At 48.5% G+C, this 14,970-nt stretch overlaps 1 protein-coding gene across 1 annotated transcript; it reads right to left on the bottom strand.

Annotated features, from left to right (window-relative positions):
* Positions 1 to 872: 872 nt before the first annotated feature.
* LOC102870172 (mas-related G-protein coupled receptor MRG-like) lies at positions 873 to 1,901 on the bottom strand. The gene has a single exon (XM_006893378.1). The coding sequence runs from the start codon at positions 1,899 to 1,901 to the stop codon at positions 873 to 875; it is 1,029 nt and encodes a 342-aa protein (XP_006893440.1).
* Positions 1,902 to 14,970: the final 13,069 nt, after the last annotated feature.

A 14,970-nucleotide genomic window follows, 5' to 3' on the forward strand; every position in this document is an offset into this window, starting at 1 on the left:
GAGTGACTGGACATACTGAGCACTGATGTTCCTGATGGACACTGGAGCTGTTGCTATTGCGATCTGTTTGGGGAAAACAGAAAGTTGCCTGGAGCTGAGCCTGAAGAAATCAAGGTGAGACAACCCCTGAAAGTACACGAGCCTGGACTTCCTGAGTCCCAGCACGGCTGGTAGATTCTGCCGAGTTGCATTCGGCTTACAGGGACCTGTCTACCACAGAATAAAGCAGGGCAGACTGTGTGTCATGTTCACATGGCTGCTTCAGTGAGCCCCCCTGTAGTCACAATGCCAACTCATCTTGTTGAAGGTCTTGGTGTCTTTCTTTCTCTCCCCTTCTGGGCCGCCAAGCCCAATGCCCTTCCACAAGTCTGGCCCCCCTCAGGACAGCGTGCCCACAGTGTGAGTTCTGTCAGTACCCGATGAAAACAGAGAACACTCCTCATTGTGGTAAATGGATTTAATCACCTGCCTAAATGGAAATCTGCCTGCTATTTCAATCACCAGTTTTCACTGGAAGAATGGAGACAGTGGGGCTGAAGTGGTGGAAACATCCAGATAAGGGGTGGGCTCACAAAGGGGTAAGAGGGGAAGTGGTCAAGGGTAGTGGGTCAAGACTGCGGACAAGATGAGACTCCGAGTTGATTCATTCTAGAAAGAGAAGAGCCAGCGAGCAGTTAACCATCAGTTCAGAAACTGGAATTTCCAGGTCCTTGTATTCATTCATCTGATAAAAAGAGAGAAGGCTTCTTTACAGTGCCTTGGGACTCAGCTGCCTAGTTTGATGGGTGAGTGGGGAGACGGTGGGATAGGGACGGTCAGAACATAAGGATAAGAGGGCAGGAAGTGAGATGGGGGTGGGGGGTGGGCCAGCACTAGGGGTGGGAGGCTAATGTCCACGTCTGCTGGGATGAACTGAGCCGGTCTGTCGTTTCCAGCTCAGAGCTGGCGTCCACGCAGCCCTCGTGTGTGTGTCCTGATTTCTCCAGCTCCATGTCACTCTGCTTGAACCACATGAATACCTCCTTCAGAGACATTCTGCTCTCCCCACTCTCCAGGCACCCAGCCAGGAAGTAGATGATAGGGTGTGCGGCATTGATCACACTGGACAGGAGGTGCAGGAGGTCGAAGGTCACACACAGGTACTCCTGCACTGCCAGGCACACGATCATCAGGACAAAGAAGCCCCAGAGCAGGAAGGTGGCGACCGTGATGAGGACCACCTGGTGGGTCCTGGCAGAGCAGCGGCATCTGGGGCGTCGTAGAAGACCCTGGAAGCTGAGCGCCACGAAGGACAGGAACATCACCCCACACACGAGCAAGTGGAAGCCCACAAAGACTTGCATGAGCCACTGACACTTCAGGTGGTCCTCAAAGTCACCACAGACCTTCTTCCCCACATGCAGGCTGAAGGACAGGCCCCAGGTGAGGGCGCACACGGAGGCAGATGTGGACTTCGGACGGTGGTGCTGGAACCAGGTGGGGAAGAAGGTACACAGGGTGATCTCGACGCTCAGGGCTGCGAGGAGACACAGGCCCACGTGGTCCAAGAAACTGGACACAGGTTCCAGGAACGGAGTGACGTGCAGAGCCACCAGGTGGTACCCCTCTAGGATTTCTTCCAACAAGATCACAAGTTTGCAGCAAAAGTTGAGGGTATCAGTGACCACCAGGGTCAGGATGTAGAGGGTGTAGGGGCTGTTCCGAGGGAAGAGGCAGAGAAGCTGGAAAACCGCACAGTTGCCCAACATCCCCAAAAAGGTCACCATCATGGTGGCCGGAAACATGACCTGGCCGTGCAAGGACCACTTGCTTCCCGGGCTGCTCCCTGTTGTGCCTAAGGGAGTCTCCGTCTGGTTATCCAAATACAGGTCCGTGAACGGGGTGGTGAGAAGCTGGTCCATGGTGGCTTGGCTCTGCTGTCCTGGCACACCCTGTGAGGACAAAGGGTTAGTAGCTGTCATAGACTGAACCGTGATCCCACGAAGTGTGAGTTAACTTGGCCGAGCCGGGATCCTAAGTGACTTGGGGCGTTATGGATGATGGAATCACACTCATGTTGTGATGAGCCCTGTTCTGGTGGAAGGGGAGCATCCCTGGCATGTGACCTACATCACCTTATCCTTCAAGAGACGAGAGGTGAGAAAAGTGCACAGAGAAGGGGACTTCCTCACACCGAGAAAGATGAGCTTGGAACAGAACACATCTTTAAGACCCAGGGTCTCGGTGCTAAGAATTTCCTAGAATAAGGGTCCAGGTAGAAAGAAAGCCTTCCCCTAGAGTCAGCATTGTTTGGAATTCTGGCCTTCTAAATTATAACAGTGTTCATTTCTGTCCATTAAAATCATCCTCTTGGAGGGAGCTCTGGTGGCCTAGTGGCAAAAAGCTGCACTGCAATCCCAGAGGCAAGCAGTTCAAATCCACCAGATGCTTTGCTGGAAAAGAAGGGATAATCTCCTCCTGTACGAGTCAGATCTGATTTGACAGTACACGCACTCAATATAATAAAATAAAGAAAAAAATCATCCTCTTGTATGTCTGTTACAGCATCACTAGATAATTACGACACAATTGGAGTATCTCTGTTCTAGGAGCATTAGAGATCTGAGACACCTACTGAGGTATCTCTGTTACAGTAGCGCTAGAGAACTGAGACACACCCGCTGTTCTGGGATGTCTGCTATAGCATCCCTAGGTGACAAAGATAATGTCTTGGAGAAGGTGCAGCCAGAGTGCTCCCTGGAGGCAAAGGCGATAAAGCTTCCTCTTACATACTTGGGGCATGTTGCTAGGAGATGCTATTTCTTGGAGAGTGACATCATGCTTGGAAAGGTGGAGGGGCTGTGAAGGAGAGCAAGACCCTCAACCGGATGGATTGTCAGAGGGACTGCAGCCAGAAGCATGTCAGAGATTGTGAGGACGGCACAGGACAGGGTCACGGTGAGTCGTACCTGACTCGACGGCACCTAACAACAACAACAGATAGCAAAGGTAGTCCCTAACCAAATCTGGAGGAGTCTGGGTTACCCTCAGACCTCAAGAGGTTCATGCTCAATGAACCCAGAAATTCGTGAGGTTCTCTGGCGTGGAGGTCCTGGGTGATGGTACAGAAAGTTACCCACTCCACCATTAACCAAAAGTTGTTGGTTTGAACCTGCCTCAAGGTACCTCGGAGGGAAAGCCTGGTGTCCTCTGAAGGCTGTCATTGCACACTCTCTACCAGTCTATGCTTACGCCCGAGGGGCTGCCGGGGTGAGAACTGACCTCACACCAGCCAGTTTTCCTGCTTCTGCTGAGTGGATGCGGGGCGGGGGGGCGGGGGAGCATTTTTCTCCTCTTGTGCTTCACCCCCTTCTGAGATCCAGCTTTCCAGTCAAGATGCTACTGATGATATTTTGAAACCGAGTCCTCCAGACAAAGCTAAACCCACACCCATGAGTGAATCCCGTTAGAGAGATCCTGTGGGACAAGTCAGAGTGCCCGTGGGGCTTCCAAGCTGTGGAGCTTTGTGGGAGCAGACTGTCTCATCCTCCAGTGAGGTGTGTGTGTGGGGTGTGTGTGTGGGGGTGTGTGTTTGTGCATGAGCTGTTAAGGCTCTAACTTCAGCACCAGCAGGCTCCACACAGTGTCTTTGTCATCTGCTAACAGTCTACAATTGTCACCTATTTGCTTCTGTCTGCCCTTCACCCTCTGCTCTGACCCCAAGGAATGCAAGTTCTATACCAGCTCCAGGAAATAGACGCATCAAGACCTCCTCACCTGCCTCCTCAGGCTTAGGACGGGGTCCAAGCTCCACAGCTGCCTGGACAAGAGTGCCCGAGGCTTCTCCAGAGGAACACTAAAAAACGTCAGTTCAGGAGGTTCAACTCTGACCAGGGGTCACTCTTAGACAGGCCCTGTCTTACCTTTTCCTTCTTCTAGAAGCTGCTGGTATCCTTGAAGCTTCACCCATCTCCTGTCCTCTCAAACCTCACCCCTCTCTGCATGTATATTTTTTTATATTTTATTTTTTAATAATTTTAATGAACATTTACAGAGAATTTGGATTTCCATTCATTCATTGCTGCACTTCTCTCCCCGCCCAGCCCTCTCCCCCAGCCCCCCAGTTCATTCCTCTCCTTCAAAAGTAAAAGAAAGACTCCCTCCCTGGTACACAATCCCCCTGCACCCCTCCCACCCCCCCAAGTACTTTCCACTATGCAACCTTAATTGCGGACTCTTGTGTGTGTCTATTTTTTAATAACTCAGGAGGAGATATATTTATAGACCCTTCTGAATTCACATGTGCTTATTAACATAGCAAATAAAACCTTCTTTCCTAACAGGGTCATATTTCCTGTACCAACAAATTCTCAAACCAGACTCACATTGTTGAAGCGGTGCTAGGCTCCTAAGAGAGTGGACCTGCCCTGCTGGGTTTCCCATGCTGTAACTCACATGGGAGCAGACCACCTCATCTCATGGCTGGTGGATTTGAACCACCAACTTTGCAGTTAACAGCAGAGTATTTTAACCTCTACACCACCGAGGCTCTTGAGTTACAGGTAAGGAGTTAGGATTCCAACATATAACAGATTCAATCCATGACTGGAGGAAACCCAAGCTCCCTATCTCCAAGAATCCATCCTTTCTAGCCTCTCCAGAAATCTTCACAGCTTCCTTTCCCAGTGAAAATTGGGAGGTTTCAGATCCCAGGAAATCACACCAAAACCTCCACACCAGTTGCCCCTAAATCAGCTCTGACTCAGGGCAAGTGATTCTGTGCAAAGCAGAGCTGTTCCACTGGGCTTCTGGGGATGTGATGACTGGAAGGACAGCCAAGTCTTTCTTCCAAGGAGCATGACTGAGGGTAAGTCCACCTTTTGCCTTACCTGAGAGGGCTTCGTGGACCCCAGGCGTCTGTATCCAAAGAGGCAGAAGCTCCACCCTCACAAGTCAAGGTCCAGGCCTTTCTCTCAAGTCTCACGTCACAGCATCTCTTGATGTCTCGTCACTTCTGCCCTCTTCCTTCACAATGCTTCCTTTTGATCAGGCAGGACCTTGAGAAAAGTCCTATCTCTCCTCTGTCCATCTCAGTTGGACATTTATCCTACCTCCACCCCACCCAGCTAAGCCACAGCCCACTTTAGCCTTGCCCTGCCCAACTCAGCCCTAGCCCAGCCTAGCAGTCCTGGAGAGCGCTGTGCATCAGTCCAACAGGGTTAGGATGCCAGGACCCCCAAGGTGCCCTTGGTCTTTGCCAAGAATACTGTTTTCTTTGCTACAGAGATGTGGGAGCTCATGGCTCTCTCTCAGATCTGCTTCTGCCCTGATAAAATAGTGTTGTTGTTAAGTGCTTTCCAATCAAGCATGATCCAGCGACCCAACGAACAACAGATCTGAACTTTGTATATCCGGCATCATCTTATTATCCCTGACACATTTGTGCTCGTTGCCACAGACACTATATAAATCCATCTCAGGGAAGATCTTTCTCTCTTTCTCTGATCCTAAACCTTTCCAAGCATGATGCCCCTCTCCTAGGAAGCCTCTCTGAACAACATGGCCAAAATATATGAGCTGAAGCTTCACCGTCCTTGCCTCTGAGGAGCCCTGTGGCTGTACTTTCTCCAAGACATACTTGTTTATTCTTTTAGAAGTCCCTAGGATATTCAGTACTCTTCTCTGACACCATGACTCATCTTCTGTCATCTTTATTTACTGTCCAGCTCTCAGATGTATAGGTGATTAGAAAGACTACGGCTTGAATTAGACACACCTTAGTATTTAAACTGACATAATTGCTCTTCAGAACTTTAGAGAGGTACCTAACAGCAGACTTTACCAATACTATGCAACTGATCTCCTGACTGCAGGTACCGAGGGTGATGATTGTGGATAAAACTGTTGACAATTTCAATCTCTTCTCCATCATGATGTTATCTATTGTTCCACTGGTGAGGATTTTTGTTTTCTCGATGTTGAGATATAATCCATGTTGAAGGCTCTAGTCCTTGATCCTCTGTGACAAGTGCCTCAAGTCCTCCTTGCTTTCAGCAAGCAAGGTTATGCCATCCACATAACACAGGTTATTGATGATTCTTCTCAAATACTGCTGTCACATTCTTCTTTATAAAATCTGTTGTTGTTGTTAAGTGCCATCAAGTCAAACATGACTCATTGTGACCATATGAACAAAAGACTTAAAACTTGTTCTATAACCATTGTTGTTTCTCTAAGTTCATAAGTTTCCAGAGGCAAGTGGTTTAGGAAGTGGATGCCTGCTTCCAAGCCTGTCTTACTCTGGGAGCTCCACCAAACACTGTCCACCATAGGTAACCATTATGGTGTTTGACACACGGGCGGCATAGTGTGTATCACAGCAACCCCAAGTTACCTCAGTACAGCAAATAGACAGACCAGTGCTGTACCACTTAGAAGAATGTCATTCCAAACACAACTAACACCCGAGGCCCTCCACCAGGCCCTGATTGACTCTAAACAAGAATCTACCAGCCCACCGCTCACTGGTAGCTTCTCAAATAATTTGCACAGCATACATGCTGAATAGGTATGGAAAAAGAATACAACCCTGATGTACACCTTTCCTGATTTTGAATCATGCAGTGTTCCCTTGCTCTTTGGAAAACAGCTTTTTGGTCTGGGTACAGGTTTCTTATGAGCGAAATTCATGTTCTGCGGTTCTCATTCTTCTCAATATTAGCCATGGTTTGTTATGATCCATGCGGTCAAATGCTTTTGCATAATCAATAAAACACAAGCAGACATTCTTCTAGTATTCTCTGCTGTCAGTCAAGATTCATCTGATATCAACAATGATATCCCTGGTACCATGGCTTCTTCTGAACCTAGCCTGAAATTTTGGCAGTTTTCTGTCAATATACTATTCTTGCCATTTTTGCATAATCTTTAGTAAAATTTTGCTTGCATGTGACATTAATGATAATTTCTACACTCTGTTGGATTACCTTTTCTGGAAATGGGAACAAATAGTGATCTCTTGAAGTCTGTTGGCCACATAATTGTCTTCCAAACTTCCTGGCACTGACTGCTGAGCGAATCCATAGCTGCATCTGTTAGCTGTAACATGCCCATTGGTATCCCACTGATTCCTGGGCACAATGCTGTGAGTGGTAAGATACCATCCATGAAGACATGTTAATATAACTGCTATTCAAATATACACAACATCTAAGGCCAAAGATGAGGAAATTGAAGAATTGTTAAAAAATAAATTAAAAAAAGAATTCTACCAATTTTGCAGTCTGAAATTGATCAAACATGTAGTCAAGGTGCATTAGTAAGAATTGGTGACTAGAATGCAAAAATCAGAAATAAAATAGAAGAAATGGTAGTTGGAAATTATGGACTTTGGGACAGGAACGGGACTAGTGTGTGAATAATTGTGTTTTACACATACAATGATTTATTCATAGCAAATACTTTTTAAAATAAATGTACATGGTGACTACACACTTGGACTTCAACTAAGGTACAATACTGGACTCAGACTGATTACATCTGTGGAAAGAATCATTGCCAGAAGTTTAATACCAACAGTCAAAATGAGACCAGATGCTGATTGGGGAACAGATCATTCATTACTCATGTAAAAGTTCAAACTGAAATTGAAGTAAATAAAAACAAGTCCTCAAGAACCAAAGAATAAAAAAAAAAAAAAAGAACCAAAGAATAGTTCTTATGTTAAGAATCGGTTTGAGTCATTGAATGCTAATGTTCAAAGACCAGATGAATTTTGAGATAACATGAAAGATATTATAGGTTAAGAAAGCAAAAGGTCATTAAAAAGAGAAAAGACCAAAACAAGGGAAGAAATATTGAAGTAAAAGAGCAGAATAGAAGGTTTCAAAGGGCAGCTTGAGAAGACAAAGTAAAGCGTTATAATCGAATGTGCAAAGAGCTGAAACTGCAGAACAAAAAAAAGGAAGGACTCACTTGGCATTTATTGAGTTGAAAGAACTAAAAATGAAATTCAAGCCTTGAGTTGCGTTACTGAGAGATGCTATGAGCAAAATGTTAAATGATCCAGAAAGCATCAAAAGAAGATGGGGAGAATGCACATAGTCTCTGTACAAAAACAATTGGTTGACATGGAAAAATTTCAGGATTTAGAGTATGATAAAGAGTCAGTGGTGACGAGGGAAGAAATTCAAGCTGCACTGATGGCATTTGCAAAGAGTAACATCCCAGGGTGGACAGAGTAGCGAGGTGCATTTGAGTTGCAAACGGAAAGGTTTGGCACGTTAAGGTCCAAATCCATTATCTTCTTCCACAAAGACTTACAGCCTTGGAGACCTTGAGGAGAGCTGTTACAGGTCAGAACCAGCTTTATAACAATGAGGCTGGTTTTGATGTTTCAGGAGAGATAGAAGAGCGTTTTTTTAGGACAGAGATTTCAAATCAGTCGATTCACCCATGGCCCCTTTAATTAGCTGTCCCTCACTCTTCCTGTCTCCTCATCTCATCTCCTTTGATAATAAGGACACCACTCAGATGAGATTATTGCTGTTGTTAGGTGCCACCAGGTCAGCCTCAACTCAGAGGGTGACCACGTCCGGAAGATGAAAACCTTGTCCAAGCCTATTGGTCCTCACCGTCTAGGCTACGCTTACACTCACTGTCGTCACTCCCTCAAGCCATCTTGTCGAGAATCCTTTCCCTTTGAGATGCTTCACCTTTCTTAGCATGACATCCTGTCCCAGGACCTGGCCTCCCCTGACAACATGCCCAAAGTATGTGGCCTCATCATCCTGACCTCTTAGGAACACTCTAGTTTCACTGTTTCCAAGACAGATTTGCTTGTTCTTTCCACAGTGTAGTTAATACTCTTCCCCAGTACCACAATTCAGAGGCATCAGTTCTTTGGACTTCATTATCCATTGCCCAAGTTTGACAAGTGCGTAAATAAATGGAAAATACCATGATTAGGTGCACATTAGGGTTTGATATCCATGCGCTTTAGCACTTTAAAGAAGATTTTGACAGCAGGTTTCCCCAGTATGTTTATCGATTCTTTACTGTGCTTTTATGGGTGCTGATTAGAAATGGGAGTGGAATCCGGATGTTATTCTCTATGATATATCGACTATACACCGTGGAACCCTAGAACAAGCCAATCCTCTTGGAAAGAGATGCAGCCAATAGTCTTTTTGGAAGGGAAGTCATTGAGACTTCATCTCACATACTTTGGGCTTGTTCCTGGACAAGGACAATCCCTAGAGAAGGACATCCTGGTTGCTAAAATAGAAGGCTATTGAAAAAAAATTAACACTTTTAATGAGATGGATTGGCGCAATTTTTGCAACAATGGGCTCCGACAGAGCATTTCCAGTGGGCACGGCCCAAGGACCAGGCAGTGCTTCTTTCTCCTGTCCACAGGCTTGCTGGAAGTTGAGATGGTACAGAACCACAACATGAGACTCAAAGGTGACGCAAATAGTTTGCACCAGGACTGCAGTCACGAAGGCTGGGAAGGAGCCCACGCACTGACTCTGGACAAAGACCTGGTGATCTACTTCCATAAAGATCACAGGCAAGAAGTCCCTCAGGAGCACTGGGTCCCCACGAGTGGGACCAACTTGACTGCGGTGGGAGAGGTCACCCTGATTCTATTCTTACCGAGAACATCTCCAGACCCTGGACTCCTCAGCAAGGACCCATTCATAGGCACAGTTAGAACTTCAGTATCAATTCAATGCATAGCACTAATTTTTGGTTTTGGTTTTGGTTTTGAGTTTGACTTAAGGCTGATCAAAAAGCTCATCTTTGGGGTTTTATGAATCAATCCTTGACAATTCGCTCATGACTTGCTGATCCAATACTTCCCAGATACGGGAACGGAGAGAATGAGTAAGTACTCCAAGAGCTGGACCACTGCAGGGCGCCTTCCTTTCCTGAAGGAGATCTGGTGACCAGAGAAGTTCTGGTTTGTCCTTCTCTGTGAGGAAGGAGCTGAGAGTCTAAGGAGGGAGGACTAGACTGATGGAGGAGCCACCAGTCATGGTCCACACATGGAGCGCAGAGCCCAGATCTGGGCTCTGAGGGTGCCTGTGGGAGCCTGTAGACCAGCGAGGTGAGGAAGTGCAGGGATCTGTATGAACTCTAAAGTGTGGGCCAGGGTCACCTACAATAACCAAAGGCTAGTTATACATTCATTTTCTCTTGGGGACATTTGGATCCTATTATTCAAGATCGAATGAAAGAGACACGATGGGGGCATTCCTGGAAAAGTGCACAAACACAATTGGGCAAGACATCCTGACCCAAGCGATGCTATTTCTGTTCCTTATTGTGCATGTGAGGTTGGACAATGATAAGGCAGAGCTGAAGTTAAGGCAGGGGCTCCTTCACCCATATCCAGAGCAGGTCCTGGTCTCTGAGAAGACAGGCTTGTTTTCAAGGCTTGTGTGTTGATGGAAACTGTTCTGCTGGACTTTAGAATTCCTTGATGCTTGTTTGAGCTCCGGGGCCCCATCCACTGGGAGCTGTTCAGCTAAAGCAAAGGCCCTTCTAGAGGTTTGAACCCTCCAGAATCTCCAAGGGAGAAAGGTGGGCAATCTCCTCATGTGCCCTCTACAGCCCACCTGAGTCACTTGTGACTTGACAGTAATGAGTGTGGCGCCCGCTCGGTCTTCTTTCCTCTGGTTTCTCCCGTGTGATGGAGACGCCTACCTCGTGCTTGTTGCACTGCTGTACTTTGGGAGCCGGTCACTTGTAACCTAGACTTCACAGTTTCTCAGGTGAGGCCCCAGGATGGAACACACCTGGAGTGTCAGCATGTTTGACAAGGCAAGCCACTCTGTCGTGTTGTTTGTTGTTAGCTGTTGTCGTGGATTCTGACTCACGGTGGTGCTGCGTCCGCCACAACCAAACCCTGGCTTGTCCTGAACAATCTTCACAATCTGTGCTGTGTTTGAACCCACTGTTGCAACCATACTGTCAATTCATCCCAGCAAAGGTCCTCCTCCTTTTCACTGATGCTCCACTTCTCCAAGTATCATGACTTTCCCCAGGGCTTAGTCTTTCTGGTATCATGTCCAAAGTGTATGGGAGGAAGTCACACCATCTTTGTTCTAAGGAACATTCTGCCTGTACTTTCAAGACAGGTTCTTAGCTCCAGGGGATGTGGGGCCAGAATGGAGGAGGCTGGCTTCTCTGGTAGCCAGTACCAGGAACAGTCCTTCAGGACAGGTAGAGGCTCTGGGCTCGAAGATCTATGGAAACCACAGGATTCCAACGGGGAGTGATGCTTTACCTAGAATGTGTGTCTTGCTTTGTAGTCAAGATTGGATGGATGTGGCTGCGAGCGCGTGCTTAGAGTGTCAGGCGATTGACCACAGGATGGAGATGGGGCAGGTGGACAGGTCGTAGTGTGAGAGGTGAGCAAAGGCAGGAAGGCCAACACAGGGCTCCTCAAATAAAACCAAAAATTAGAAAAGCAAACCAGCTGTTGATCACCTCTAACTCATCGCCTCTCTATCAGAGAAAAGGACTTCCCCACGAGGTTTTCCAAGGATGAGCAATCTCCTCCCGAGCAATTAACTGCCTTTGAAAGCCCGCGGAGGGTCAGCGGTGGGTTAGTTCTGACTCAGCTGTAAACAACACCACCACTCTTCATGGACACTAAGTGCTTCATGTTTCTCACATAATAGTGGTGCTGGTGTAGTTATGTAACAGTGAGTCAGCCAGGGCTCACTGTGACCCTGTGAACAACAGACGTGAACTTGGCCCTAGCCTGTGCCACCCTCACCAGCTCTGATTGACGTGAGCCCATTGTTCCAGTCATTATACAAATCCGTATTTTAAGGGTCTTCCTCTCTTTCTCTGACCCTCTCAACTTTCCCAGAATGGTGAGTGTGTTCAAATCACTGTTAGTTAAAGGGACGATGCTTTTCCGTTGCACCACCCAGAGAAATGACTGCTGGTAGGTGCTGTCAAGTCGCCTAAGACCCATGGCAGCACTACGAACTGCAGAGCTCTGTCATGGTCAGGCCACATTTTTTTATAGAGTCCAGTTTCTGGAATGATTTGCTCAGCCTGCATATTGGATGGGTGTGGAGAAATGGTAGAGTCCTATCACACACCTTTCTTACTATTCAATATTTCATTGTTCCCTTTTTCTCTTTGAATAACAGCTTGTTGATCCATGGAGAGATTTCACACGAGCACAGGGAAGTGTTCTGGGATTCCCATTCTTCTCAGTGTTAGTTCTAGTTCATTAGGATGTACAAAGCCAAATGTCTTTGCACTATTATTTACAGAGAAATTAACTGATGACAAAACCAAGACCAGAAGTTTTGGCTACTGGTCTACCCGTATTAGTGGGCACAGATGGCACCTGTGCCCAAGGCCCGGCTGAGGGAATGGCGAGCTGGTGTTCCCACCACATATGATTTCAGTTACAGTCACTGCCACAGATGCAGATGTTGAGCAAGCAGAGGCCTCCCACATTCCCCTCCCGGACAGAACAGCTGGCCTGTTTCCTGTGTGATCTTGAGGGCTGTGGCAGAGGAGGGTGCTTTGGGACAGAAGGGCAGACGGGAGGAAGTGTTGGCACAACCAACACCCAGGAGAGCGAGGTCCCACAGGCAGGAGTGCGCAGCCTACGTGAGGGCAGGTAGGCACCAGTCTGCATTTTGGGAAGGGCTGGAAAGGGTGTGGAGGGATTCGGCTGACTCTCTTGTGTCTTAAGACCTTCCTTGACCTGCTGGGTCTTCTGCAGGGAGATCTAGATCTGTTTCCTCCTCTGTAAAAAGGAGCCTGTGAATTCAGCTCAGGCACCGCACCACGTCTTCACGGAGGCCTGATAATATGGTAGTGAGAGTGATGTTAATGGCGTGTTGAGTGGTTCGGACTCTGGCCGCTCCTTAAGGAAAAGGTGTGGTTATCAGTTTCCACAAAGATTGTCGCTCCTGCTGCCTGTGGAGCAGTTCTGCCGGGTCAGGTCACAGCGAGACGTGGGTGAGAGCAGAGTGAGCAGCGGTGGGCCTGGACCTTGCCCTGTCTGGGGAATGTCCAATACACTCCATCCCAGAGATTTCTCAGTAACGCAGCTCAGTCCCAATGCTTCCAGCCTTGCTGGAGAAATATTCCAGAAGGCTCTTACTGCTGGTAAGGATCTGTGGAGTTTTGGTTGACGTGCATACCTGAGAGATCTAGAAGCTTCCAGGATGAACGAACTGTGAGGCCCTCAATGCGTCCTTGATGAAAATCCGGTTGCCTCACCAGGGGTTTCCATCAAGGGTGAAGTCAGTGGCAGAGACTGGACTCTCTCCCACCATGGTCCTCAATCCCAGCCTGCAAGCACTCTTGTTGTTGTTGTTGTTATGTGCCGTCGAGTCGCTTGCAACCTATAGCGACCCTATGTACAACAGCCCTAAACTCCGCTCTGTCCTGTGCCAATCGCACTGTCTCTGACACACCCATCCCAATTATCCCAGTCACTGAATCAATCCACCTCATAGAGGGGCTTCCCCTCCTGCGCTGTCCCTCCACCCTCCCAAGTATGATGTCCCTCTCCAAGGACCTGTTCCTCTGGACCCCCCCCCCAATTACGCAATTTGCAGGGTTACTTCCGACCCATGCCTGTTACGCACTTCACCTGCCTTGAAGCCCTGAGACGGCCCGACAGAGTGCTCAGGGGCAGGCATGGTGTCTCCATAGTGACCTCAGGGCTGGAACATAAGTATAGCCGGGGCAGGGGCAGGCAGGCCGGGGGCGTCCCCGACCCACTGGACCTGCCTTCCTACCACTGGGGCCTCTGGGCTGTGAGGGTCCCAGTTAAGTTTTCTACACCTTCATCAGATGCCGCGCAGATACGAATCAGAACTGCTGGGGTAGAGCTTAGCAGAACAGAGGAGACGGATAAATGCCAGCAGCTGCAACTCCTATAGTTACTGCTGTGTTGTGGGTGTGGCCACATTCAAAGTGGAAGGGGAGACGGGGGAGGAGACCAGGACTGGGGGAACATCACTCTGGTTCCTCAGTTTAGGGTATACACCTGTGCTTTAGGGTTTGGGCGGACATATTCCTGTCCTGTTAAGTTTAGGGGGCAGACCCCTGCCTGTCATATTAGAATTTGGAGACACACGATTCTGTCGTATTAGGATTTAGGGGAACATGCCTCTGCCTTATTGGTGTTTTAAGGGATGTGCCCCTTTATTATTGGGGTTTGGGGAACATACTCCTGTCCTATTAGGGTTTCAAGGGACATGCTCCTGTACTCTTGGGGTTTAGGGGGATATAATCCTGCCTTGTTAAGGTTTGGGGGACACACCCTGCTCTGGTGGGCATGATGGGATTTTGACATCGAGGGGGAGGGTAGAGGCCTGGAGTCTGCTCCCCAGACCCTCCGACTCACAGTTGTGGGCAGGGCTGAGTCACCTGTGAGAACTCCTCAATCCACCCACCTGCCTAGGTCCCATCCCCAAACCCAGGCCTCCACCTGAAATTACCTGGGGTGCTGGCTCGGTCTCGGGGCTCGGGGGTACACGGGGTCTGCCTGCCGTCGGCAGAGCGGCCCGTGGGGGTCAGCGTGGTTCTTACTCGTGGCAGCATGCTCCCCAGTGCTGTCCTCGGTGAGAACTACGTGGTGCCCAGCGCAGATGACTTCCACGGCCTGCAAAACCCGCGGCCTCCTCGCCAGGACCAGGCAGTGCAGGGCCTGAGACGCCAGGCCAGAGTGCTGGGGGTGAGTGCAGCCTCGGCCACCGCGGGGCAGGGGACCGTTTGGGCCCAGTGGCCACTCAGAGGCTCCCATTTGGACACCCGGGGAGAATTCACTGGAGACTCTTTTAACACACTTGGCTTTCTTCATGAGTTTTTAACGATCCGCTAATGGCCTCTTGGCCCACAGAAGTTCCCGTGTTGTGCTGGTTAAAGCGCAGCTGAGTCAAAGGGAGGAAAGATGAGGGAGTTTGTAGCCAGGGCAGCCGGTGTGTGTGTGTGTGTGTG

This window comes from Elephantulus edwardii, unplaced genomic scaffold (assembly GCF_000299155.1).
Source record: "Elephantulus edwardii isolate Elephantulus edwardi_28Jun2011 unplaced genomic scaffold, EleEdw1.0 scaffold00126, whole genome shotgun sequence".
NCBI lineage: Eukaryota > Metazoa > Chordata > Mammalia > Macroscelidea > Macroscelididae > Elephantulus > Elephantulus edwardii.